The 27,516-nt window shown below is 36.8% G+C and overlaps 2 protein-coding genes across 4 annotated transcripts in view; both read left to right on the forward strand.

The window, feature by feature from the left end:
- The window catches only part of LOC117566242 (hemicentin-1), a 131,657-nt gene extending 107,694 nt beyond the window's left edge, over positions 1-23,963 (forward strand). For 2 of the 3 annotated variants that reach the window (XM_034245792.2, XM_052002263.1), the window contains exons 6-9: positions 1,587-3,821; positions 5,150-5,782; positions 13,322-13,756; positions 23,439-23,963. In XM_034245792.2, the coding sequence (XP_034101683.1) occupies positions 1,587-3,821; positions 5,150-5,782; positions 13,322-13,756; positions 23,439-23,467 (3,332 nt within the window). In that variant the 3' untranslated portion in view covers positions 23,468-23,963. Of the gene's footprint in view, positions 1-1,586; positions 3,822-5,149; positions 5,783-7,347; positions 7,462-13,321; positions 13,757-23,438 lie in introns of those variants that run through there. The other variant, XM_052002264.1, reaches the window with a different exon arrangement.
- LOC117566243 (uncharacterized) lies at positions 9,385-11,984 on the forward strand. Its single transcript, XM_034245794.2, has one exon. It carries the CDS (start codon positions 9,623-9,625, stop codon positions 11,849-11,851), a length of 2,229 nt encoding a protein of 742 aa, XP_034101685.1. The 5' UTR covers positions 9,385-9,622; the 3' UTR covers positions 11,852-11,984.
- Positions 23,964-27,516: the final 3,553 nt, after the last annotated feature.

Consider the following 27,516-nt stretch of genomic DNA (forward strand, 5'->3'; position numbering starts at 1 on the left):
GCATTTAGAAGTTTCATTTAAAATATTTTATTTTAGATATTTTAGATTACCTCTTTAATTCTTGGTCATCATTTTGCATCATTTTGTTGGCAAACGTTTTCATTAACAAGCTGTCAAAATTAATACCTAATACACAGAAAAAAATTGCTAAAGTCCATAATAAAATCATGAATCAAGATTAATTGATGTCAAAATTTAACCAAGAATGTTTATTCTGAAATCACGATCCAAACTCAACAAAAATTCAAGATTTTCCAATCTTGAAATTCAAGATTATAATCTTATTATAGATATCTTGGTATATATTTTCTTGGTATATATTTCAAAATTAATATTGTAATGATGAATATTTATTTATGTATTTATTAATAAAAAAAATTTGCAAACAATAATTAATTTAAATCTATACATGTATTTATTTTTTTGTTTAGAAAACTTATTTTCAAATTATTTCACTAGAGCAATAATAATAGTAACCTTTTTTGTCAGTTCTAAAATAAAAAGAAAATATATAGATGTAAAGTAACTATTTATAAAACTAACACAAAAAACTATCTAAAGAAATAATATAATAGATTTTTACAAAAAAATCATGAATAAATTACAATTTACTAAATATTTAAATAGAGGTTCATACATATATTTCCGAATATTAAATTATATTTAATTTAACTTCACCTGTATTACATTTAATTTGAACCACTGTGCATAGAGCTGAGCACAATGCACTTGTTATTATGGCCAAGAGCCTTGGCCATTTGCTAGTTGCTGCGGCCGTTTCACCTCAAATGGGCATTATTTAAAAATGTCGATGGGTCACGCTGCTCGTCAATGTGCTCAGCCTGCCAGAATGTCCTGCCAAAGGCAATCGATGGTGGGGGAGGAGAGGGGGTTAGCGAAGAAACAGGACCACTCGTTGTACGTGTAATTGAAAATGGTTATTGGCAAGTTAATGGGCCATTTTGAAGCAACGAACCGACGCAGCAAAGTTGCGCCTTAATTGACTATTTGTATGCGAAAGTCGCACACACAAGTAGTCTTGACCGACCGCTGCTCCCCCGCTCCCCGGTTAACCCCATGTTGCGCAGCGTGCCCTGTTGCGCTGCCTCTTTAAACCCTTGTTGTCCTCACTTATAACCCCAATACGTTACTTGACTTTTTAGCCTCCCGATGTGCATCTATTTTAAACCCCATTTTCTCTTGACTCTCTAGCACTTTGTTGTCCCTCACATTTAATTCTCTCTTAACCCCCTGCTACCACACACTTGTACCCCCCTCTTACTACCATCTTTAATTCATTTTTACCCCCACTGTTAACGGCCTATCTTAAAGCCCTTGGTATCTCTCAATATTACCTTCCTACTCCCATCTTTAAAATCCGTACTTTAAACCTACATCTTACTCCCACTTTGAACCCCTTGCGCCCCCCTTACTTTTAACTCCCCCTGACCTACACTCTTAACTCCCATTTACTCCTCAATTTTATCGCCTTATCGCTCCCCCACTTTTAACGTCTCGCTACCTCTATTAACCCCTTGTTAGCCCTCAATTTTAACCCCTGCTCTCTACCGCTCTTGCACTTGCAGATTATCCCCGCGTCGAGGTGGGACCACAGAACCCACTGCGCATCGAACGCGATCACATTGCCAAGCTGGATTGCCGCATCGATGCGAAGCCAATGGTGTCGAATGTCCGCTGGTCACGCAACGGCCAATATGTGAGTGCCACCCCCAGTCATACGATCTATCGTGTGAGTCGCCATCATGCCGGCAAATACACCTGCAGTGCGGACAATGGACTCGGCAAAACGGGCGAGAAGGATATAATACTCGATGTGCTTTACCCACCCATCGTTACCATCGAGTCGAAAACCCACGAGGCCGAGGAAGGTGAGACGGTGTTGGTGCGTTGCAATGTCACCGCCAATCCGCCGCCCATCAACATCGAGTGGCTGAAGGAAGGTGCTCCCGATTTCCGTTACACCGGCGAGCTGCTCTCTCTGGTCTCGGTGCGTGCCGAGCACGCTGGCAACTACATCTGTCGCTCGGTGAATGTGATGCAACCCTACAACTCCAAGCGCATCGAGGGTGTGGGCAACTCCACGGTGGCCCTACTAGTGCGACATCGTCCAGGCCAGGCGTACATCTCCCCAAACAAACCGGTTGTACACGTAGGCAATGGGGTAACGCTCAGCTGTTCGGCCAATCCACCGGGCTGGCCAGTGCCGCAGTATCGCTGGTTTCGCGACATGGACGGCGAGATGAGCAACACGCAAAAGATACTGGCACAGGGGCCGCAATACTCCATACCCAAGGCGCATTTGGGCAGCGAGGGTCGCTATCATTGTCACGCGGTCAATGAGCTGGGCATTGGCAAAATGGCCACCATAGTGCTGGAGGTGCATCAGCCTCCGCAGTTCATCGCCAAGCTGCAGCAGCATGTGACGCGACGCGTTGGCGATGTGGACTATGCGGTCACGTGCAGCGCCAAGGCGAAGCCAACGCCACAGATACGTTGGATTAAAGATGGCACCGAAATACTGCCCACACGCAAGCTATACGAGATTAGGACAACGCCTAGTGAGGCAGCTGGCGGTGTTGTTACGGTGCAAAGTATTTTACGTTTTCGCGGCAAGGCACGACCCAACGGCAATCAACTGTTGCCGGGAGATCGAGGCCTCTTCACTTGTCTTTACGAGAACGATGTAAACTCGGCAAACTCATCGATGCATCTGCGCATCGAGCATGAACCCATTGTCCTGCATCAGTACAATAAGGTGGCCTACGATGTGCGTGAATCCGCTGAGGTGGTATGCAAGGTGCAAGCCTATCCCAAGCCGGAATTTCAATGGCAATTCGGCAACAATCCCTCGCCGCTCACAATGTCCTCTGATGGACACTATGAGATTAGCACACGCATGGACAATAATGACATTTATATCTCCATATTAAGAATAGCACACTTGCAGCACTCAGACTACGGGGAGTACACGTGTCGTGCCGTCAATCCACTCGACACCATACGCACTCAGATACGTCTGCAGCCGAAGGGACCGCCAGAGAAACCCACCGGATTGAAAGTCATCGAAGTGGCTCACAATTATGCTGTACTTAGCTGGCAACCGGGTTTCAACGGCGGTCTAATGAGCACCAAATATTCGGTGAGCTATCGACGGGTGGCCACGCCCAGGGAACAATTGCTCTCGGATTGCTCGGGACATGCCTTTGCTCCTAGCTATCAGGTGGTTAGTAGCTCATCGCAGGTGGGCGCCCATGAATGGATCGAATTCAATTGTTTCCGCGAGAATCCCTGCAAGCTGGCGCCATTGGATCAACATCAGAGCTATATGTTCCGAGTATATGCATTGAACTCGAAAGGCAATTCGGGTTATTCCAATGAGATTTTGGCCACCACAAAAGTAAGCAAAATACCACCACCTTTGCATGTGAGCTACGATCCCAATTCCCATGTGCTGGGCATCAATGTCGCGGCCACTTGTCTCTCGCTGATTGCTGTTGTCGAATCGTTGGTTGCTCGCGATGCCACCGTGCCAATGTGGGAGATTGTCGAGACACTGACGCTGCTGCCCTCGGGCAGTGAGGCCACCTTCAAGGAGGCTGTCATCAATCAGATGGCACGCACCGCTCACTATACGACCGCCAGCAGTTCGGGACGCAACTTAAACCCATCCACGCATGGACAACTGGGTGAGGATCGCACCATGGCACTGGCAGAAACTGCAGGACCGGGGCCAGTTGTGCGTGTGAAACTGTGTTTGCTGGCCAATCATGAACACTGCGGCGCCTACGCGAATGCTGAAAGTAAGTGTGACTCTCAATTAAAAAATAAAATTAAATATATTACAAATTAGCAGTGAATTTCAACTAGTTCAATGCCAAAATTTAAAGCAATTTCAATATTTGTTTAAAGCCTTTTCATACAAAAGTTTCTAACTAAAACTATTTAGAAGTAAAGATATCTAGTTGAATATATAAGAAAATTGCAGTGAATTTTAGCAAGTTCAATGCCAAAATTTAACGCAGTTTCAATAGTTTTTTAAAGCCTTTTCATACCAAACCTAATAAGTGAGAGCTAGGGAGTTTCTAACTAAAACTATTTAGAAGTAAAGATATCTAGTTGCATATAAATATAAGAAATTTCCATCAATTTTCATACCAAACTTAATAAGTGAGAGCTAGGGAGTTTCTAACTAAAACTATTTAGAAGTAAAGATATATAACAACTTTACAAATTTATGATAATTTTCTTGAGTGATTTAAAGAAGCTAAAAACGAAGTTAACAAATTTCAAACTTCTAGATCGCAGCGAGCGTACATCTCAATAATTTAAGTTAAAGCAACCCATTTTCAATATAACCATATTCTAAATATGTATCAAATTAAAATACCGGAAAAATACTAAAATTTACCAAACTTTATATTTGATATTTACATGAGAAATTGAATAAAATTTGTAATATAAATTCATAGTGTTATTTTAACTGGAATTATTAAAGCGTAAGAAAAAGCAATTCAAACATTAAACACAGTACATATTCCTAAAAATAATAAAAAATATTAGGATTTTAGTACTCATATTTTTGACCCCATGCATAAACATTTCTAAGTAATATATGAAAAGTAAACAAATAAGCTTTTGATGGAAAACTACACACCTGAAATTGAAACTTACAATTTCAAAAAAATTTAATAAAAAAATTTTAATAAAAGCTGTGAAAAGGAAATCTAATACCGTTGAACTAAACTGGTTTTTAGTCGCAAAAAGTTTCAATTAATTTTGTGTTTTGACATGACACATTTCAATATCATAAATTTAGAATTTCGCAATATTTTTCGTGATAAAATGAGGAATAGAAATTTTCATTCATCACCATATTTACAATAAATAAAAAATATTATTTGAGTATTTAAGCAAAGTTTAAACTCAAAGCCAAAGTTTTATTGCATATTCATACAGAAATATAACTTTTCCATATTACCTATTAATTTAAATTTAAATAATTTTGGCAATGAACTAATTGCATTTATTATTTAGCTTAGCAAATCCTTCTTTTACTGTTTGCATTTATATGATATTCACTACCAATTTCTGCCTCTGCTTATTTCTCTGTGATGTGTGTGTTTTATAGTTGGCAAATCGTACATGAAACACAGCTCGGGGATAGCCACATCGGCCGTGGTTGCCATCATCATAGCGGGCATCTCGTTTGTGCTACTGCTGCTGCTGCTCTACGCATTCTGTCGCTGCCGGCGCACGCATGCGGCCAAGAAGCAAGCAGCAGCGGCTGCCACAAACACAACAAGCAATGCCAATGGCAATGGCAACAGCAACAGCAACAGTAGTAGCAAGGAGTACGATGTGGATGCCTCCTTGGTGGGCACAACAACAGTAACATCGGCAACGGCAGCGGGAACGGGAATGGGAACGACAACGACGGATAACAACGCATCATCGACACTTGCCCCACCGCCGCCACCGCCATACTATCCCACGGGTAGTTTGGATAGCAAACAGTTGGATGGGGGCATGGAATTAACACTGACAGCGTTGCACGATCCCGACGAGCAACTAAACATGCAACAAGGCGAATTGCTGCACACGTATCCAAAGCAGACGACGCAACCCGGCGGCGGCAGCAGCCTCTATGGTGGTCACCACCAATCGCATTCGAATGGCTACGGATACCATGTGACAAGTGGCATTGGCATCGATAGCGACAGCTATCAAGTGCTGCCCTCCAGTGCCGGACATCATGGCGAGTGTAAGTAGACAACACTAGAAAGAGAGAGAGAGAGAGACAGAGAGAGGAGATAGAGATACGAAAAAGAGCTTCGGTTTCTTCATTAAGCAGCGTCGCAGATTTATGGCGGCCATTTTGACGCCTTCGCTTTTGGCCGTAATTGCATTTCATGTCAATCTAGACTCAGCTCTCAACTCTCAGTTTCCCTTTCCTTTCCTCGCTCCTCCACGCTCCATGCATAAGCAGCTACAGCTTTGTGCCTTTGGTTACCAAAATGACATCGGCCAGCGAATCGAGTTCTGAGTGGATCTCTCAGCTGAAGCTGCTTCTACTTCTGCATTTCCAGCGTAATTCCAATTAAGTGCGAATTAAGCCGTGACTCGTGTTCTTTTGTACTTCGCGCTGCACAATTTTTAATTGGCTTTAAGCCCAACGGGCGCCCATCAAAAGTCATAAAAACCGTTGCCAAAAAAAAAATACACAGGAAACTTTTTCGCTTTCTGGCCTTCAAGTGGTCCGCTACACTTCAGACTGACGACAAACAAAGACAATTAAGAATAGAAACTAAACTAAACTAGAAAACAGCTAAATTGATTAAATTCCTACTAAAAAAAGATTAAGGATTAGACGACAACCTCTCGTAGAGCTCAGCTCAGCTGAACCTTTCCACAAGCCAAACAAAATAGCTCTTAATATATAAAACTCGTCTGGGATTAAGCACTAATGATATAGTAAGAGAACGATTGTAAATTAAATTTAGTAACAAAGCAGCAATCAATGAAGTATCTCATAGAAGCTCGAAATAATCTTCAAATACTTGGAAAACATTTTTAGAGAAAAATAGCAATTTTTTTAGCATTTGAATAAAGTGCCATAAAATGCAAAATTAGCAGCAAATGAAAATTAATGGTTCTATGCTAACTAAGCGTGCATTTAATATTCATAGAATATAGTGATTATTGTTTTCATAGTCAGACGCATTTTCATGGCCGAAACTTTCAAGTATGCAGAAAGGAATAAACGAAAAAGTTAAATCGACTAGATAACAAGCTTTTTTGACAGCAAACGCTTTTAAAATGATTATTTATAGTTTTCGACAATAGTTTTTAGACAACTACATTCACGGTTAAATTCCTCGAATTGACTCATTAAATGTGCCAACAAAAATTACGTTAATTCTCTGCCAAAACTATACCAAAACTTGGCATTAATTTAAATGATAATCTTGTGTTCCCCGCCGCTTTTCCTATGTCCACTAAAACCTAACCCAAAAATATGTGCCACAAAATGCATTTTAATTGTGTGTGTGTGTCTCTTTGGCAATGCGAGTCTCTTTTGCTATTTCCGTGGTTGTTGTTCTACTCCCACTTCCACTTCTACTTTTATTTCTCATTTTTTGACTGTGCACTTAAATGTGCGCGATGCCAATGCCAAACTTAATTACAATTTCTCTACCCTTCACCTTTCTGCGCACCAAACTGGAAACTGGCGACACATATATCGTGTGTTTCTCTCTGTGTGTATGTGTGTGTGTCTCTTTTTGTATGTGTGTGTGTGTGTGGTTCATGCGGTTGCAACCAAAGCAGGACCACTTGAGTCGACTCCAGTGCCAACAGGCAACAGCAGCCAGCTCCAACAGCTGCAAGCAGCACGCGCCGCCAAACTAACGAAGCAGCCCACCATCAACAACACCAACAACTCTCACACCACCAACAACTCTCAAACCATGCACAACAACACCGCCACCGCCACCGGCAACAGCAGCAGCAACATCCTGAGCAACAGCCTGAGCAACAACTCCACCTTGAAGCGTGGAGGAGGAAGCAGCAACCTTGGTCAGTTGCAGCGTGAGAAGCGCGCTTTGCAGGAGCAATTACAGGGACTGGGACTGGGCCAGAGACAGGGGCAGGAGCAGGGACAGCGGCAGCTGGTGACCGCAGCCACGGCTGGCACCACAACGGCGCTGGCAACGACAATTACAACAACTTCACGTAATGCCAAAACCGCAACAACAACAACAACGCTCGCCATCACAGGTAACACTCGCAATCGCACTCACACACACACACATTTGGCACACACTCTATGGCACTCACTCGCACACACACTTGTGCACACTTGAGCAAAGGAAATGTTGTGGGATTACTGCAAAAGTGGATGCCACACCACCACCACCACCGAACAGACACTTGAACTTTGCACCACAAAATGCACACACGACGCCAATAATTAAATAGTTGAAAATATATCTATGTATGTATGCACCATGCACCCATGCCACGCTGCTACTTTGCTACTTACTTGCAACATGTCACTTGCCACACACACACACTCGCAGCACTTGCAGCACTCGAACTACATTGCACCAGCACAATTTTTATTCCAAATCTCTTGTTGTTCGCCATCATCTTCTCTTACATCGCAATTCATTTTAAACTGCTATCAAATATTCATTAATTTTATGCACTGCGTTTTGAAGGCAATTGAATAAGGAAGAGACTGCTGGATAGTAAGAGAGTGAAAGATAATAATAAAATAAATATGTATAATAAAACATATTCATTAAACAGATATATAAATCACGTAAATACCTGCCAAGACTGCAAGAGATAAAAAATAATATAAGAAAGATTGAGATAAATATGTGATATCAAATCAAGAGATGAATAAGCAAATATGAAAAGAAAGACAATGATGAGGAAACATTAATAAGGTATAATAAAGAAAAAACAAGTAAGAAAGCTACAGTCGAGTGTGCTCGACTGTGAGATACCCGCTACCCATTTTGAATAAAAGCAATGTAATTTGCGGTATTATTCTCAAAATATACCAAATATATACTGCAAAAATACTGCAAATATACCAACTGGTATATTTGGTATATCGACATAGTACCGCATTCAAAATATACCATAGACGGCACAATGTACCAGATTGTCAGCTAAAGCAAATTTGACCCCTAGAAAGTAGGCGTTTTTGCCCATACAAAAGTATTTCTTTAATTACTTCCACACTTTAATTACTTTTTTCTGATCGCAACCAAACTTTCAGGGATCATAACTACTATAGTATTTATTGTATATACCAAAATTCGCAACTCTAGCTTTAAAATTACGCTTGTTATTCGATTTTTTTGATTTTCGGGGGCGGAAGTGGGCGTGGCAAAAATTTGAAACAAACTTGATCTGCGTGCAAACATAACAAATGCTGTCGAAAAAAAATTATAGCTCTATCTCATATAGTCTCTGAGATCTAGGTGTTCATACGGACAGACGGACAGACGGACATGGCTATATCGTCTCGGCTGTTGACGCTGATCAAGAATATATATACTTTATATGGTCGGAGATGCCTCCTTCTACCTGTTACATACATTTCCTGCCGGCACAAAGTTATAATACCCTTCTACCCTATGGGTAGCGGGTATAATTACGATAATATAACCCGAAAAGATGAAAAACGCAAATAAGCTTCAAAATTTATCAAACACTATCTACAAAGAGTTGAATGTGAAAAAAAACTGCCAAGTGTGAGACCCTATAAAATACAGTATTAATTTTAATGATATTTATTTTTCGCTTTCAATGAAAATTCAATTCACATTCATATCAGAGCATTTTTAAGAGCTAATCATTCATTGGCTTTTCGTTATGTGTCGTGTCGCTTGGCAGCTCAAAAATTAAACAAATGAAAACGTAAAAAAGTAAAAAATAAACGTTAAACGTTAGGTAAAACAGAAAACAGAAGAAGACAGCATTCCAAAATACAAAGTTCAGACAACAAAAAAAAAAAGACAACGCCGAAATTTCATCAGAATCCAAAATCTTTACTTTAACGCCAATTTCGGAGAGAGTGTAAGAAATGTATAGAATATGTCGACATGTTGCATTACCACGCACTTTAACGCTGCAGTGCAGCAATAACTTCTTCAAGATGAGCTTCAAATCGCCAACAGTGCCATCGTCAGTGTCGCCAGCTGCGACGCCGACAGCTCAGTCCTCGACACAACAACAGCAGAGACAACGCAAGAAATCGTTTGAATCAAAGCCAATGCCGCTAACAATCGACGAGGCTGCCGTTGGCAACAAGGAGCAGGCCAAAGCGATGCGCCCAGTAGTGACTACTGTGCCACAGATCAACATCAAGGATCAGCGTGACAAGTGGCTGGCCAAAGTATCACCCGGCGGCATGCAACGCAAGGCAAAAGCACGCCCCGCACCAGAAACCGAAACCAAAACGAAGCCGTCGCCCATGGCGAGTTTTGTGGGCGCAAATAATGCAACAAACTTTGGCAAATCAAGTAATGCGATACCTGAAAAGCAGCAGCAGCCAGATGATGAGCAGCAGCTAAAGGACGCCGGCAGCGTAGCGGAGCGCAAATCCTGGATGCATCGCATGCATGGTGCTCAGCAGCAAAAGCAGGCGCAATGGCTCAAAGATATGCAAGCCAAACAACAAGCGGGACGCGACATTCAACAACAGAAGATGCAACAGCTGAAGCCGCAAGCGGAGATAACTAAAGCAACAGCTAACCCCAAAACTGCGGTCAAGTCCGCCCCTGAACCCGAACCCGAACCCGAACCTGAGCCCAAGTCACCCGAACGTCTTGCTTATTTGGACACCATTCGTCAGCTGAATGCGTATCAGGCACATGAACCGACCGCTGGCCGGGCAAAGACCAAAACAAAGACCGATAAGAGTGAGCCGAATATTGAGCACACTTTACAGTGTTTGAGGGAAACGGGTTATGAGCAATCGGAACTGGAAAGTATTCCAGTAATTCAGGTGGCTGGCACCAAAGGACGCGGCTCCACTTGTCTGCTTGTTGAGGCCATTCTCCTTTCGCATGGCGTCAAGACGGGCGTGCTCTGTGCTCCACATCTGTTTGTGACCAACGAACGCATACGCATCGATGGCGAAGCTATTTCCGATGCGCAATTCACCGAACTCTTTCAGCAGCTGCAAACGCAACTGGCGCAAATGCAGCCACCGCCTAGTTATCAGAAGTTGCTCATGATCATGGCATGTCATGCGTTTCGCAATGCCAAGGTTGATGTGGCCATCATTGAGGTGGGCAGCGCTTGTGCCAGCGATTGCACGAATATCATGTCGCATACGAAAACAATTGGCATCAGCACTTTGGGTTGGGAGCAGAGCTTCAGTCTGAGCAATTCACTTCGGGACATTGCCTGGGCCAAGGCGGCTATTATGAAACCAGAAGCGAGTATTTATACGAGTGCCACGCAACCGGAATGCTTTGAGGTGTTGAGTCAAAGGGCCAAACAGTTGGGTCTCCAATTGCATCGAGTGCCCAGCTATTCTGCGTATGCGGAGACAAATTTCTCCGATAAAAAGTTGCTGAACAGCGCAAACTTTGCGGTGAAATTGAATGGTTCGCTGGCCATACAGTTGGCCTATGATTATTTGCGTCGTCATCGACCCGAGTATGTCACCGGTTTGGAGCACAATGCCACACAGTTGACGCCAGGCGCCACGCGTGGCCTCGAAACTTATGTGCAGCGAGGCCAATTCGAAGTGATGAAGCATGATATGTTCAATGTGTACATGGATAGCGCCGATACCCTGGAGAGCATGATGATGTGCCGTGAGTGGTTCTATACACGCACACGCAGCAGTCGGGCGCCCAAAGTGCTGCTTTTTAGCAAAGTGAATGAGTTCAATTCGAAGGATTTGCTCACCATATTGCGACATAATGTACGCTTTGAGGAGGCCGGCTTTGTGCCCAGTCCCAGTTTGTTTGAGGGCGAGCCATTCGATGTGGCTACAAAGGAACAGGATAAGGCCACAAAGGATGCCATTACGTGGCACAGCATGGAGGAGCTGCAGCGTGCCCGACGCAATGCCAGCAACTGGCGTTCGCTGTGCGAAGAGGATGGCACACGGGACACCGCTCAGCTCTCAATTTCTATTGAGTCGTTCTTCGATTACCTGAAGGAGAAGCATGGCAATCAGCGGTATGGCATGCGTAAGGAATTAGATGTCCTGGTCACCGGATCGCGTGAACTTGTTGCTGGCACCATCACATGGCTGCAGAAGATGAAGGATGCCCAGTTCAAACAGTGGCATTAGCCTGAAAGTAATGTGGATTTATTAGAGTCAAAAATATGTGCTTGTTATTTAAATGCCTACGACAAATGTTTATATTACTTTTGTCCGTTTTACTTGGTATCACAAATAAACTAAAAAATACTAGTTTCGATAATAGATGAAATTTTAATTTATATTTCGACGTTCATTAACATCAAATGTTCTCGACGATGAGAAACCCAACATTCATTTTTATACAGTGCGGTATTCCTCAAATATAGCAAATTAATATACCGAAAAATATTAAAGTATACAAGTATTTTAATTTTTTTAGTACATGTATTGATATACAATAGAATATTTCAAATTAAAATACCGAAAAATATTAAAATATACCGAAAACTACATTTAGTATATCGATATACATTTAAATATACCAAATTAATATACCGGAAAATATTCAAATATACCGCAGTGTACATTTAGTATAACGATATACATTCAAAATATACCAAAATATTCACCGAACCTGAAAGTTTTGGTGCTAACATTGATTTCAGCTTTAATATTCTTATCGAAAATGTGTTTAGATTAATGGGAACTTCAAAGAAACAATATCTATCTATCCTGATATTCATTTAATAGAATTATCTTATAGTAACGTTTTGTAACGTTTTGATATCGTCAAGTTAACGTTTCTTGAATCTTATAATGAATAATGAAAGTTTTAAAGAAATGTTTTTCTTTTTACGGTTTGCTAATGGAAATAGTAAACTGAATGAATAAATTAATAACTAATAAAGTATAGCTAACTTTTCTTATCTTTTAACCAGTATTATAACAAAAATATTTAAGAACTAGTTATTTTTCGCGAATAATTTCATGCCTTCTCATTTAGATAAATGTGAAATAGTAGACTCAGTATATTTTGAAATCTTTGATATATATTTTTCAGTCTCACACAATAATTGCTTCTCCTATTTACCCTTTTATAACATATATAGTATATCCTTTTCTCACTTCTTACTGAAATGCACTTAAGGGAATTTAATTATCACAAAAATGTTCGCAAAAATCTTTTGCTTTTAATTTGCTGCCTTCGCTGTCGAAAAATGCATTAAATGCATTAAAAGAATTTTGAGTGAAACTGATGTGAAATGTAAATGTAATTCAAATGCTGCCAAAATGGGAAACACAAGAGGCAGCAGAAAAGTGGCAGCCATCAGCTGCAGAGAGAGAGAATGAATTTGTAAATGCAGGTGAAAGCAACGCATAAGACGAAAACGAAGGCGTTGGTCCATCTCTTTTGGCTTGGACAGTTGCCTGTGCTGATGAGCATGACCGGGCATCTTTTGTGTTTCCCAATTAGCCAGTGTGACTTTCATGTTTCCACAAAAGCACCTTTACCTTTTCAAGCAAAATGTGTCGTCTCGCACCTTGGATTTTGTTAATTTAAGTACTCTACTTATATGTATGTGTGTGTGTGCGTGTTTGCGTAATTTATTTTTGCAGGGTCGAACAATGGGCAGGAAAATAACTATAGCAATGCACGCGATCTGTCACAGGAGGCGCTCTGGCGTCTGCAGCAGTTGCAACACCAACAGCAGCAAATCTATGTGGAACAGCGACCGCCATCCGCATTCAGTGGCCTGGTGGATTACGCCGGTTATCCCATGGCTGCTGCTGCTGTGCCACCCACGCACATAACCACAGTGACCAGTTCGCTGAGTCAACAGAGCTTTGGACAACAACAACAACAGCAAAGAGAGTTGACAGCATCACAGCAGCAACAGCAACCGTTGGCGCCGCATGAGATGCTGCAGGCAGCGCAACGCTATGGAACATTGAGAAAGTCGAAGCAACCACCGCTGCCACCACAACGCAAGGATCAACAGCAACAGCAGCAACAGCAACAACAGCAACATCAACAACATCAACAGCAGCTGGGTAAGTGTTGACCGTTTGTCTTAGATAAAATGAAGCAAAAGACCAGACCCAAAGGGGGAAAAGGAGTGGGGAACTTAGAATGAATGGCTCGGAAATCAGTTTGATTGATAATGCAACTAAGTGTTGCGCAAGCTGAGCGGAAGCTGCCACTCAAACACATATACACACACTTAGACACTGATAAATAAAATAGAATTGCTGAGCTTGGCTTGGAAGGATGCAATCCAGCTGGCCAGGATGTGTACAATTTGCATCTGTATCCTTTTATGCATGAGCAGCCGGAACCAGACACAGCAAACAAACACACACACAGACATTCTCTCTCTCTCTCTCCTCTGACACAATAAATCGCTAGCAGCGACAACTATCACAACTACATCAAGCCATTCCACCTTTCCTACACTTGCCACTCTAATAGAAAATGACTTCGAAACAACAACAAAAAAAATGCACAAGCACAAAATATTTTACAAAATCAAAATCAAACAACGCTGCCAGCTATAAGTGAAGTGAATCACTGAACAGAATGCAACGCCACTTGCCCCATCAACAGAAAGCAACGCACAACAAATGCAAAAAGCAGAGCAGCAAAAAAAGTACAAAAATAAAACAAAAAACATACCAAAATATTCACAACACAAAATATACGTTTTTTGTTTTGTTTTGTTTTGGGTAGAAGAGGTTGCAGTTTTATAGCTGCCACAGCAACCATGGTAGATGATTGAGCGAGAAGCATCTAAAATCAGTTAGTTGCGTTCTCACAGGATTACGAACACTTTTTCCCAAGACGATTTATGCTGATGATTTGCTTAGTTAATGTCTGGCGTTATTCACTTTTTGTTGGCATAAAATATAGAGAACTTTATCTGAAATATTATTTCTTTAAGTGCAAAAAAAAAGATTGCTTTACGTATTTAAAAATTACTAAAAGTAAATTTGTGCTGAAATTTTATTTGGTATTAAGTGAGCTTTTCGAAATTTACTTTTTTGATTTAAAATCTGCAACACAAATATTAATATTTAATGAAAGTACAGCGCAATATATAAATTAACACACATAAAGATTAATTTAACAAATACAACAAAATATAAACTAAACTATAAGAACATTTTATTTAACATATACATAAATAATAGTTCTTGTAGTACAAAAAAAAAAACATAGTCCATAAGTTATATAAAGCAAATATTATATTTCTGTTTATATTTGGTTGTATATTTCGTTATTTCTTAATGTAATCAAATTTAATTGCAATGTTATGTTTTAACAGTGAAATTTGGAAATAAATAAAGGTAGATTTTTTTAATTTTTCACCCGTATATACAACTTTAAATGCAATACTTCAAATGCACAAATTTAAATGCAAAATTGTATATGCTTAAACTTAAATGCAATACTTCAATGCAGATTTAATGAAAATGCAATGATTGCACAATACACTGCAGTTGATCTGCTAAATAGACGGACAATTATCCTAACTAACCACAAAAGCTTACAAAATAGTTGCTCAACTTTCTCAAGTAGATCAAAAAGTGGCGCAATCATTTCGTGTTTTTACCACTGAAACAAGCCGCAAAACTGTTCAGAACCATGAAAAAGCGTGCGTTGTGCGAAAAAAGCATTGTGATTGAGCTGCTTATGTATGCACACCAATACAAAGACATTTCGAGTGTGAGCACGGAGCGTATACGTAATACGTATACCCTGCAAGAGTGTGAAACATTTACATTTTTAAATTGTAAAATATGGCAAAAATTGTATATTATTTCTGCATAAGATCCATTGAAAACTACTTAAAATTAACTTTACTTTAAAAGTTTAAACAATATATATTACTTCATCATTTAATTCATTAGTTTTTTTGGCACTTGAAACTGCCTTCAATTAGATAGAGAGAGAATAGTTGAGGCTGCGACTCAATTGTTTTTGCTGATTATTCATATTTACCACACTCGTTCGTACATTATGAACTGATTCTAATCCGCTTAGCAGCTTCGCAAAGCCAGACAAAAAAATGCAATTAAAACAAAGCACTCAAAGTCCAACAGCAGCTGCCGAAGAGAGAGATAGAGCCGCATTTGTTGACCACACAAGAGCAGAAAAACTTCAATTGCAAACTGTAAAAAGGAGAAAAGGTTGTAAAGGCTGACGATAACAAACTCATGTCTGTTGTTGGCTTTATAACTGTCATAAGAAGACCAAAGCAAAACATTGCCCACAGTCAAAAGCATTATAAGAAAGTCACAATGATTGGCCAAAGACATCTGCGGATGAACAGGCGGCAAGCACAACTGGGAATGTAATTCTTTTTTGTAGCGCTTTTTATGGCCAGCTTGGCTTAGAGGAGAATAGTGAAGGTTAGTTAGTGAGTGTATCTTGCTTTTATTTGCAAATTTAATTGGTCATTATGTAGGGAATAAAATATAAATGAACAGAGAAAGCATAAAAGTAAGGCTAATATTATATATCTAAATTAATTTTTAGTGTAGAAATATTATTCAATGTATTTTGGTTTTCCCATATTTGGAGATAAAACCATTTTGTAGTTGGTGATTATAAATAAAAATATAACAAATTTTTATTTTTTTAAAAACTAAAATAGCCACATTCAAACTTTTTCTTATTTCCTTAGTGAAGCTGTTAAAAATGAATATATAAATTTAGATTATATTCATATATATTTATATTTAACAACTTAAATGCGGTAATAAGAAAAACTTTGATATGACAATTTTATTTCAAAGAAGATTAAGCTATCTAATTTTTTATTTACAATTATCTTTTTTAGTATAAAATTACTACTTTTAATGTTTTCTTATTCTGTTTATTTCTGTGTCATATCTCTTAACCACATATCTCTCAGACCAAGTCACATCTCAGCACTCAACTCGCATTCTCAGAATAAAATGCACATTTTCCTCAGTTATGCCATTGACTTTCATTGGTTTTCTCACATATTTTTTTGTGATTTAGAAAAGGTAACTGAGTGTCGTATAGTGCCCTCTGCAGTTATTCAAGTTATGCAGTTTACTTTGACTCTGTTCAGTGCTTTTCTGTATTTCTCCCTTCCTTGTTGTGCTTATGCTTTTAGCATTCCAATGGCCACATGGCAACAACACTCGAATACTAACAACAACAATGAATGAACAGAGAGAGAGAGAGAATAGCGAACAGGGGCAGGGTACAACAATAAAAGTAAACTTGAATTTCTAGAGGGAACTCAAATGTCTAGTTTAAAGTATAAAACTTGTTAGTCGCTGCGCATCTTTTGACGTTTGCCGGAGAAAGGGGAGAGGAAACGAGGAAATATTTCGCCATTGTTTGGCGTATTTGGCGCTGCAAAGTATGCAATGCTTTTGAGCTCTCGATCTGTGCAATTCAATTGCCGCATTTGTGGCCGCTTTTCAATGAGTAAGAACGAGAGAGAGAGAGAGAGAGAGACAGTGCTCTATCCTTTTAACGCGATAGCACTGTGCAATGCCAAATATTTAGCATTTACCCAGTACTCTCTGTCTCTCTCACTCTCAATAAATTGCGCTGTTTCTATTGGCAGTTTGGTTAGGTGCATTCCTCAAATCGCTTACCGCTTCAAAACGCCATTGTTTCAGCGATAAAAGCAGCACAAAAAAAATGCACTGCTACATTGAACTGATTTTGGCATTGATGTACATCTAAATGCATTCAATTGAAACTCTGAGCGGCTTTGAACTGAAGCGCAATATAGTCAATATATGAATAGAATAGATAGAGATACATATGTGTAGCAGCAGAGAATTAAAGAGACTTTTTCTAAGCAGTTTTTATACCCTGTCACAAATTGAGTTTCTAGGCACCAGAGAAGAGAAATACGCTAAAAAGGAAATAAAACGATTACTGTTACAGCCAATACATGAATGAGTATAACAACTAACATATTAGTTATGAATTTAAAGAAGAATAGAAAAATAGTCTAACTTACCATTAAAACAAGTAAGAAGGCAACAGTCGTGTGTGCTCGACTGTGGGATACCCGCTACCCAATTTGAATAAAAGCAAAACAGTGCGGTATTTACCAAATTAATATATCACAAAAATACTTAACTATACCAAAAACTATATTTGGTATATTGATATAGTACTACATTCAAGATATACCATAGAGTACAATATATACCAGATTTTCAGCCAAAGCTACTAAGACCCGTGGTAAAAAATTTGAGATTTAAATGTTAAATTACCATTTACATATTTTAATCGCTTTATTGTCTAAATTTTCTTAGCTGGTATAAACGCAAAAGCATAGGAAAATACATACAAGCCCTAAATTATATAATTTCTTAATTTTAAATTTTAATTGAAATGTTAATAATATTTTAGTTTGATGAATTAGTTTATTCTTAATTTACTTCTTCTAATTTAAATATATTTTATATTATATATTTTTATTTGATATTAATAGCCTGAAGACTTTATCCGTTCTTACTCATCTCATTGCAATAATGAATTTTATTTGTTATTACAATAAAATAATAATAATATTTTTGCTCAATTTGAGTACTTAAATATCATGTAATCATTAGATAATATCCTTTTACTTTTAATTACACCAAATTCACAGAAAGTGTAAAAACTCTGTACGCAACGCCGATTACCGGGTATTACAATTTCATTAACTTGCTTGACAAAGAGAAAATTAACAATTAGAAGCTTATTAACCACATCAATTTACGAGTCAACAAAGTAGACTCTGCTCTGTGCACGACACAGAGGACAGATCATTAAGCATACAGCGCGCATAAAATACAGAAACAAACAACATACACACACACACACAGGCACACACACACACGCATACTCTGAGACATAAGATATGTGCATATAAACTGGTGTACAGAGGAGGTCGCCATTATTTATGCCTGGGGCCAACAACTTTTGACAAATTTTTTGGCAAAACATTTTGCGTAATAAATTTATTTTAATTACAACGCCAAAACTGGGCGCATTTGCTTGCTTGCTTGCTATATAGTGTGGGCGTGGCATAGTCGATGTGGCTGCCTGGCTAGGTGGGTGAGTGTCTGGGTGGGCATACTTGCTGTGGTTCGTAATGAATGCGCTTCAATTAAATGAAATATTCATAGGCATAAATACGGGAGAAAGAGAGAGGCAGCTTTGAGCGTCGCCAGGCTGCCCAAGGCAGCAACAGCAGCAGGTAACAGGCAGCAGCCCGAAGCCGTGGAATACCTGCGGCCAAGCATGTTTTATGAGACAGCAGCCAGCAGCCAGACGACGAGAGCTAGCTGCGATGCGGACCGGACCGACAAGGCATAACGATAGAGACCACGACCAGCACACGGAACAGAACAGAACAGAACGAACACAATAACCAGCAATACACACTGCATAACAAAAATAGTTTACAAAACAAGCACAACAAATAGATACACTTTATTGGAGTTAAGCAGGAATTTCATAAATTAGTTAATTCATAATTGCATATTTTTTTTAAATAATGAAAAAAGTTTGATCAATATTTTAAAAAGTTTTTATTTTCCACAGCATAAAAGTTCACTACTAGTAAATTGATTTTGTAATTATGAATTCTCACATTAAAGCAAATCTTATTTGGCCTTATATTGAGTTGATCATTTTTATCATTTAATAAGTTCGTTTTTATTGCAATTTTGTTTGTTTTTTCCTAAGGAATAAATAAAAAAAAAAACTGAAAACTAATTTTATACAAAATATAAATGAAAAACTATTCAAGAAATAATGGCTGCCATTTTTTGTCTATCAAAATAAGAGGTCGAATTAATTTCAGTAGTAAATAATGAAATAAAGACTAAATATAAAATGTATGCAAATTATCAAAGAAAAAACTAATGAATACAAAAATAATCTCACTTAAAATCTAGCCAAATACCACGATAAATAGATCCTTAAATAATTGTAATTTTAACTTTTATTTAATAAGATAGTTTTGCTGAATTCCAAAATGTTATATACATTATCTCTGTATTTTCCTACGGCAAAATTTCACTGAAATTCAATCGATTGATTCTCTTTCTTTCATTTTAAAGAATCTGCTGAGATTTGCACTTTTTCTCTGTATAAATTTCGCTGAAATTGTGTCGCTTTTCTGTCTCTTTTTTTAAAGAATCTATTAAGAATTGTTTGTGTTTATTGTACATCCTAAGCTTCGCTGAAATTTGATAGGTTTTCCAATGTATTTAAGCTCTAAACAAAACTTCACTAAAATTCGAATGATGATCTTTCTTAACATTGATTTAATTAACCAGCAATTATTATTGATATCGCAAGTAAGCTTATCAACTTTGGTTAAATACACCGAATGAAAAGTTTACTTATGACCACGCACACACCCACACACACAGCTACCACTGACCCCAATCATCAGTTGTGATTGTCAACAGAGAGCAATAGCGGCTATGCCCCAAGGGCATGGGCAGAGTGTGGCACATAAACCCAAATGGCGAGCCATCATCGGCGCATTGGAGCCTGCTTTTGGAGCTTGTTAATTATGGCATAGCTAACTGTGTGAGTTTCGCGGAGGGAGGTGAAGAGGGAAACTGCCAAACCGAGGAAGCTGTTGCCAGTAACTGTGTTGTGTTGTGTTCTCTCTGTACTCACTCTCTGGTCAAACTGGCCATGCATCTTTCAAACAATTTACCAATTTGGCGTTGTCTATGCATCGGGGTGTGTGTGTGTGTGTGTGTGTGTGTTGACTGACCACAACTCGGATCGCTCATAAAATGTTTATTAGGTAATGAAACAGCCTAACAACGAGGCAAAGGCAATAACAACACATAAATTTTGCAACGAGCTTCTGCCCCTTTGTGCCCCATTTCGTAGCTTTTACGCATTGTTTGTGCTGCGTTTCAACGCGAATAAAGAAATTGCAATTGTTAATTGAGTTTTTCAACCGGAAACCAGGTTTTCCAACGAAGACCTCAATACAGCAACTACAACTACAAAGCCGAAGAAGATAAACGTAAACGCATTTGGCCAAACTGAATTCGCGAAGCGTTGATAAATTTTCAATGCGTGCGCATAAAAGTATGCAAAAGTATTTCATATTGTGCGAGACACAACCGCAAGGCAACAACAACAACAACGATTTGCACCTTCCACTTGACTTGAAGTGCACAGATAGAGAAAGGGAGAGAAAGCGGAAGAGAGGAAATAGAAAAGCAGCTGAGCTGTGGTAGAATGTGAAGTGTGCGTGGCAAATGCAGAAAATGTATTTATGCAAAAGTTGCAATTGTCAACGTTGACGCAAAGTGCAGAAAGTGTTGCGCGAAATCAACGGCACATAGTCACGCACACACTACTATGTTACACACCCACCCACACACATAGATAGATACTCGGCACATCAAACACCTACAAGACAAGTTTATGCAATGGAGTTTTGCAGAAAAGGGACAAAGCTCTAAATACACTACGCTCTGAGTTGAGGGATTTAAAAGTGAGAAAAATTGCTAAGCACATTTCAGAGTTTTAGAATCTATTTACAAAAAGTTAGCAACATAGAATTTTTAATTAACAAAATTATCGTAATTTATTTTAAAATTTATTTATGTACAAGTTTGCAAGTAGAATTTAAATGCTTCCTTTAAAAATATAACCAACTAAGAATTTTATTGTTATTGTCCTAAAAGTTTTTTAATATACTTGCAAAACGCTGGCATAGAATAAATATAAAATGATTTTGATTTCAAAACAAGCTATAAAAGTATGACAGCCGAAATTATTTTGCAACATTAAATAATACAAAATTACTATAATGAATTTTTAATCAATCTCTAAAAATTCAAACTCTTCCAATTAAAAGCAGAACTGCTATGCATTGATAAACTTTTTTGCTTAACAATCAATCAATATTTGATCGACAAGCAATATTCTAAATCCCATCAAATCTATGAAATGAGAACAGTTTTCAGTGCGATTTTTACTAAAAAATATAATAGAATTTGAAATGAAACTCGCAACACGCATACAAAATAAAAAATAAACAAAATCTGAAAACATTTCTATACACTTTCCACATTCATTCTGCTTTCTACATGTGTACATGATTTGTTGGGAAAATGAGTTTGGTGCTATAAATCCGAACTGCCAGACTACATTTTAAGCCACAAAATCTATTCCGCAGAGAACTTGATTAGGTTAAGGATTACATGACGCAATCGAAGCCAGAGTGAAAACGTGCTAACGCCCACTGTTGTGAGAGAAGAGTACAAAACTTGACAAGAGTTGACTTTTCAAATACCCAACACACACACACCCAAAACACACACACAATCATCGCATGGTTAGATCTGAAGATAGAAGAGCTCAGAACTCAGAACTCACCTGAGTGTTTGAGTGTTTTGGCATTTGAATTGAGTTTTGCATTCCAGAACTGTCGCTGAGTGTTGATTATGTTTCGCTGCTTTTGTCACATAATACACATAGATAGATAGATATATTCGGTTTTTGATATATTTCAATGCAATATACATTCATAACATAGTACTGCAGCAACCCAGGTGCAACCCTTTTACATTCTGTCTGTATTCATTGCTGCATCCCCCAAATACGTTTGTTGATTGAAAGCAAATGCATTTGGAGCGGCAATGCATTCAAATTGTATAAAATATTTACAAATATATATTTACATATATGCATATATATTTATTATTTCTGTATTTACAGCATAAATAAATATATAAGTATTTATATGCAAATCGCGTGCTTAGAGACGCATTCACAAATTCGCTGACCTATTTGCATATAGAGTAGGGTTAAACATATAGACACAGCATCATAATTATACCCTGGAAAAAGAAACTAAAAACTATGTCTATGACATCATTTAAATTGATTCAATCGCTCGATTAATTTGTGCTTCTTTTTGCGAAAATTTAAATTGATAAAATTCTAGATGATTATCGAATTATATTCATTCAATTTCCTCAATTTGTACTAGAAAGTTTTCTAAAAAGAATATTTGCCTGTCGCTGTTGTCCTTGACATAATTTAAATTGAATAAATTGTTCATCACGCTTCAAAAATATAATCTTTTTACGTTAATACAGATTCTTACAACTTTATTTTCGAAATGTATTTATAAAGAATATTTGCCTAATCTATGACATGATTTCAATTGATTTAATAGTTCTTTGAGTACTCAAAATATAATCTATTTATTCTTACATTTTTATTTAGAAATGTATTTAAAAAGAATATTTCTGTTGTCTTGGAGAAAATTGAAATTGATTCAATTGTTTATTTTGGTTCTAAGTTTTTATGAAGAAAATGTTAGTTAAAGAATATTTACTAACAATATCTGTTGTCCATGAAATTATTTAAATTGATTAAATGAATCTCATCTTTAACGTTTTAAGGTCAATCTTAACAATTAAATAATACTATTAATCAATCAACATCTCTAGAAACAGAACTTTAGGGTATTTAATGAGGTCGAACATATTGAAATATTTAAATATAGCAAATTAATACCGTCATGAACATGTTTCAATGCAAATTGAACGTATAGTTTAATGGAGTTTTTAATTATTTTAAATTATGCAATTCACATATTATTTATTAGTGAGCTTAACTTGTACAAAACAAAATCGATTAATATATTCCCTCCATTTCTCTTTCTCCCTTTCTGTTTCTTTATGTCTCTCATTACAGCGGACATAATACAGGATTTAGCAAATTAAACTAATTGCCAGTGAAGAGACATTACAACAACAGCAACAAAACAACAAAATGAACAACACAAAAACGTTTAACAAACACGTTTTGACATTAGCATTAAGTAAGTAAATTGAGCCGAAAACACACACACACAGAGATGAATTGCAGCAATTAAAATGCAATTAATGTGTCATAAAAATGTACTAGAAATCGCAAATACAGCAAATTCTATTAGGTGTCTTCTAACTAACAGAAAAGAGTGTTCGATTTACGTGTAGAATTATTGCAAATTTCGACCAAAAACCCAATTAAGCAAAATCCAAATCTTTAGATTTACTCGTAGAACACTAAGCACTGCAGTCAAAACAGGCATTTAATGTATAAATTATGCAAAAAATATTCTACGAAAAAAGACAAAAAACGAAAACTAAAAACCACAGCGAAAAACCAAAGATAAAAACGCACTTTAATTAAGAAATTAATTGTAAAATATACAGAGTGAGTTGAGCTAAGATCATTTAAATGAAAATGTTTTTTATTTTGACAACAACTATTTCTGAACCCATAAATTATATTTCGTTCTTCAACTACTGCTTTAAAAATACAATTTAGAAAAGTTTATTTAATGTAAAACCTTAAATCCTAAACTGAATTCTAAATGTATTTCAATAGAGCTTATTTAAACTTCATTTCACCCTTAATATAATTCCTTATAATCATTGTCGAAAATGTAATTATTAATTCTATATATTATGTGGCCAAAATGAGGTTGCCTATTTCGTTGATGCCCGCATTGAATGGCGACAAAAGCAAATAATCGTAGCATGAAATTCTGTCTGCAATTGTTGTAAAGCCAAAAGCCAAACACAAAAGCCACCTTTGAGGTTATGTTTGCCCAAAAATCAAAACAAAAATCCTGCGGCTAATATGGAAAATTTACTAAAATCAAATAAACAGTTATTGTATCCTAACTCAATACACATACACACACACACAGACATACTCAGATTGCCGTGAAATGGCATTTTAATTGCATTGACAACAAAAAACTAACGAAAAGCTGGGAAACCAAAGTTAAAATACTCTTATTTGCAGTTTAACTGATTTCGCAGTTTAAAAATGTGCCAAATGCAGTATATAAATTTCAATGTTTATACTTTTTTTTGTTTCAGAAATTTTAAATAATTATAAATTGTATTTTTTTCGTAAAAGAAGTTTTAAATTTCCTATTTTACAAAAGAAATTCAGAAATAAAAATTTGTAAATATCCTTTTTAAAAAACGGTTCAGAGATATATCTTTTAAATTTCCTTTTTATCAAAATGAATTCAAAAATGTAAATTTTAAATTTCCTTCTTAACAAAATGGGTTCAGAAAAGTATACTTTAAATTTCCTTTCTTACAAAATGGGTTCCAAAATACTTATATGTATTATAAATTCCGTTTTTTACAAAATGAATTCAGAAATGTACATTTTAAATTTCTTTTTTTACAAATTAATTTTCAGAAATACAAATTTTAAATTTTCTTTCTTTTAAAATGAATTCTCACAAATATAAATTTTGAAATTTCCTTTTTACAAAATAGGTTTACATTTTAAGTTTCACTTCTCACAAAATGAATTCTGCAATGTAAATTTTAAATTTTCTTTTATCAAAAATGTGAATTTGAAATTTCCCTTATACAAAATGAGTTTAGAAATATATATTTTAAAATTTCCTTTTATTCAAAACGTATCCTCAGAAAGGTAAATTTTAAATTTCCTTTTCACAGAAGTGTAAATCGAGTGGCAAATTCGTAAAGCCCAGTTAAAGGGTATTAATACGCTGAAATTGTCGAAAAGAGCAAACAAGGCTCATTAGCCTTTATTTTTGTGCTGGCATATTGAATCACATCGCAGGGTTAAGAGCTGTGGGGGCTGAAGAGACTGCGTGGACTGCGGGGAAAAGCAGAGGGCATTTATCGGCAAGAACAATGCTGCAGCAAGATGAACAACTAATTGCGCAGCTAATTTCGATTGTTGCATTGTCGTCGTTTATAATCACGAAAATTGTAATTACAAATTACAATTGGGTCGCGTTATTGCAAATTAGATTGTGTAAATGTTGTAAATTAATTTTTGCCAATGCCACAGAAAACGAAAAACACACACACACACACACGCATAAATACTCATTGACAGCATCAGCAAATGAAAAGCACAACAGTTTTCAATTTATTTTTGGCTTAATTGCCAATTGGTCAAAAAGATTTATTAAATTTGCAATTTCTCGTCAAACACAGTAAATGCAATTTAAAGGCATATCTCAAGCAATGAAGAAGAAGAAACTGGCAACTGGAAAATAAACGAAAACAAATGCTGAAAACAGCAATTTTTTTTTTGGGAAACGCAAACAAACCGCAAATATGAAAATTAAAATAATAAAATCTTTTGACAACCCCTAAAAAACTGATTTTTGGCCAATAGCAAAAATTGCAATTTAAATGTTAAACTTCATCAAAATGCCGGACAAACTACATAGCAAAAACTACTAAGTGCAAAACTATTACAATAAAAACAATAAACCGAGCAATAACAAAAACTACAAAACTGTCTGACAACAGCCAAGATAACCAAACTAATGAAATTAAAGCAAATAAACTCTCAGCAGCAAATGCGTTAAATTCCGTTAAATTGCTAACAATAGAAAACATTTATTTTGCTAGCAACATAAATTTATCTTAATTGAGTCTCAAATCAGAGCAGAAGTTATAAATGATTTATGCATATTTATGTCTTGACTATCTTGATGGATTGCCACTGAGTTCGTTTAATTCTCAATTGAAATTAATGCTTTTATTAAAACTTAATATTATCACAGGTCTATTCAATTGCAAATTCATAAGTTTAAATTCAAGTTTTGTAGATACAAAACAAATGCAAATACATATATTTATATATATATATATATTTAATTTCTAGAATTAGTAAATAATATGAGCCGAATTAGAGTTCAAACGAAAGTCAAAGCTATATTTTATCTCGTTTCAATAAATTCAATATGTTCACAAAATTTAAATACAGTATTCACAAGGCAAACTCTAACCTTTAATAAAATTAAAATGCTGCCAACAAACGATGTCGACATGATTGATTCATATGCAAGTTTAGACAATATTTAACAAGTATTTATTTGATTTGGGATTACTGTAATTCCATAACCATTTGCCAATAGTTTTTTACTGCTGGAATTTGCACAGCTCGTTGCCTCGATGCATCTGAAAGCCCTCCCGATTTTTGCTATCCTACCATGTTTGTAATACCCACCTCTGGCCTGTGCAATCTAATCCCGTGCACATCTAATAGACGCAGTTATAATAAACTTTTTTTAAGGCATTTTCCTATTCACTCAGGCAAAACGGAAAAACAATTTTGATTTCGTGTTCATGCCAACAAAATGGTTTGTAAAATTCGAAATATAACGTTGTTTGTTTTTCTTTTGCTTCTAAATTCTATATCGTTTTTAATCTCCCTCTGAATATGAATATACAGCAAATAAAAAAGAGAGAGGAATACGTATTAAGAATCACGTTCAAATCTCGTGTATAAAAAACACTTTCAACTCCACCAATACGAATTAAATTGAAGCATTTATTTTGATGTCTAACTAAGGGTTAATTAGGCAACAGGAAGAATATGCTGTGCTCATCGCTCTGTTCACGAAACTTTCTGAATTTATAATGCATAAGAAGAAGATATACAAGATAATACATACAGGGTCAGCTTTTGATGACTGCCTGTAAGTACGTACAACATATTATATGTAGGCTATAAGCTAGTTCTATGTGCAGTGAATTTGTATGCTGAGCTCTTTGCCTCATCAACAATTCAAGCAAATAACGAATGAATATCACGATAAATAATTTAGCAGTATTTTAAAATATTTATGCAAAGTATGCATGCAAAATTAAACAAATTAAATTACTAACAACAACAAAAAAAGAAATGAATAATGAAAATACAACAAAAAAAAATCCATTGAATCCATTGAAAAGTTTATAAATAAATTGTAAGTGCATTGTATATAATACAA

The sequence above is a fragment of the Drosophila albomicans genome, chromosome 2L (assembly GCF_009650485.2).
Source record: "Drosophila albomicans strain 15112-1751.03 chromosome 2L, ASM965048v2, whole genome shotgun sequence".
Taxonomy (NCBI): Eukaryota; Metazoa; Arthropoda; class Insecta; order Diptera; family Drosophilidae; genus Drosophila; species Drosophila albomicans.

Bases quoted from the DNA above. Each gene is read 5' to 3' on its own strand.
- LOC117566243 (XM_034245794.2), top strand. From the start codon at position 9,623: ATGTATAGAATATGTCGACATGTTGCATTACCACGCACTTTAACGCTG.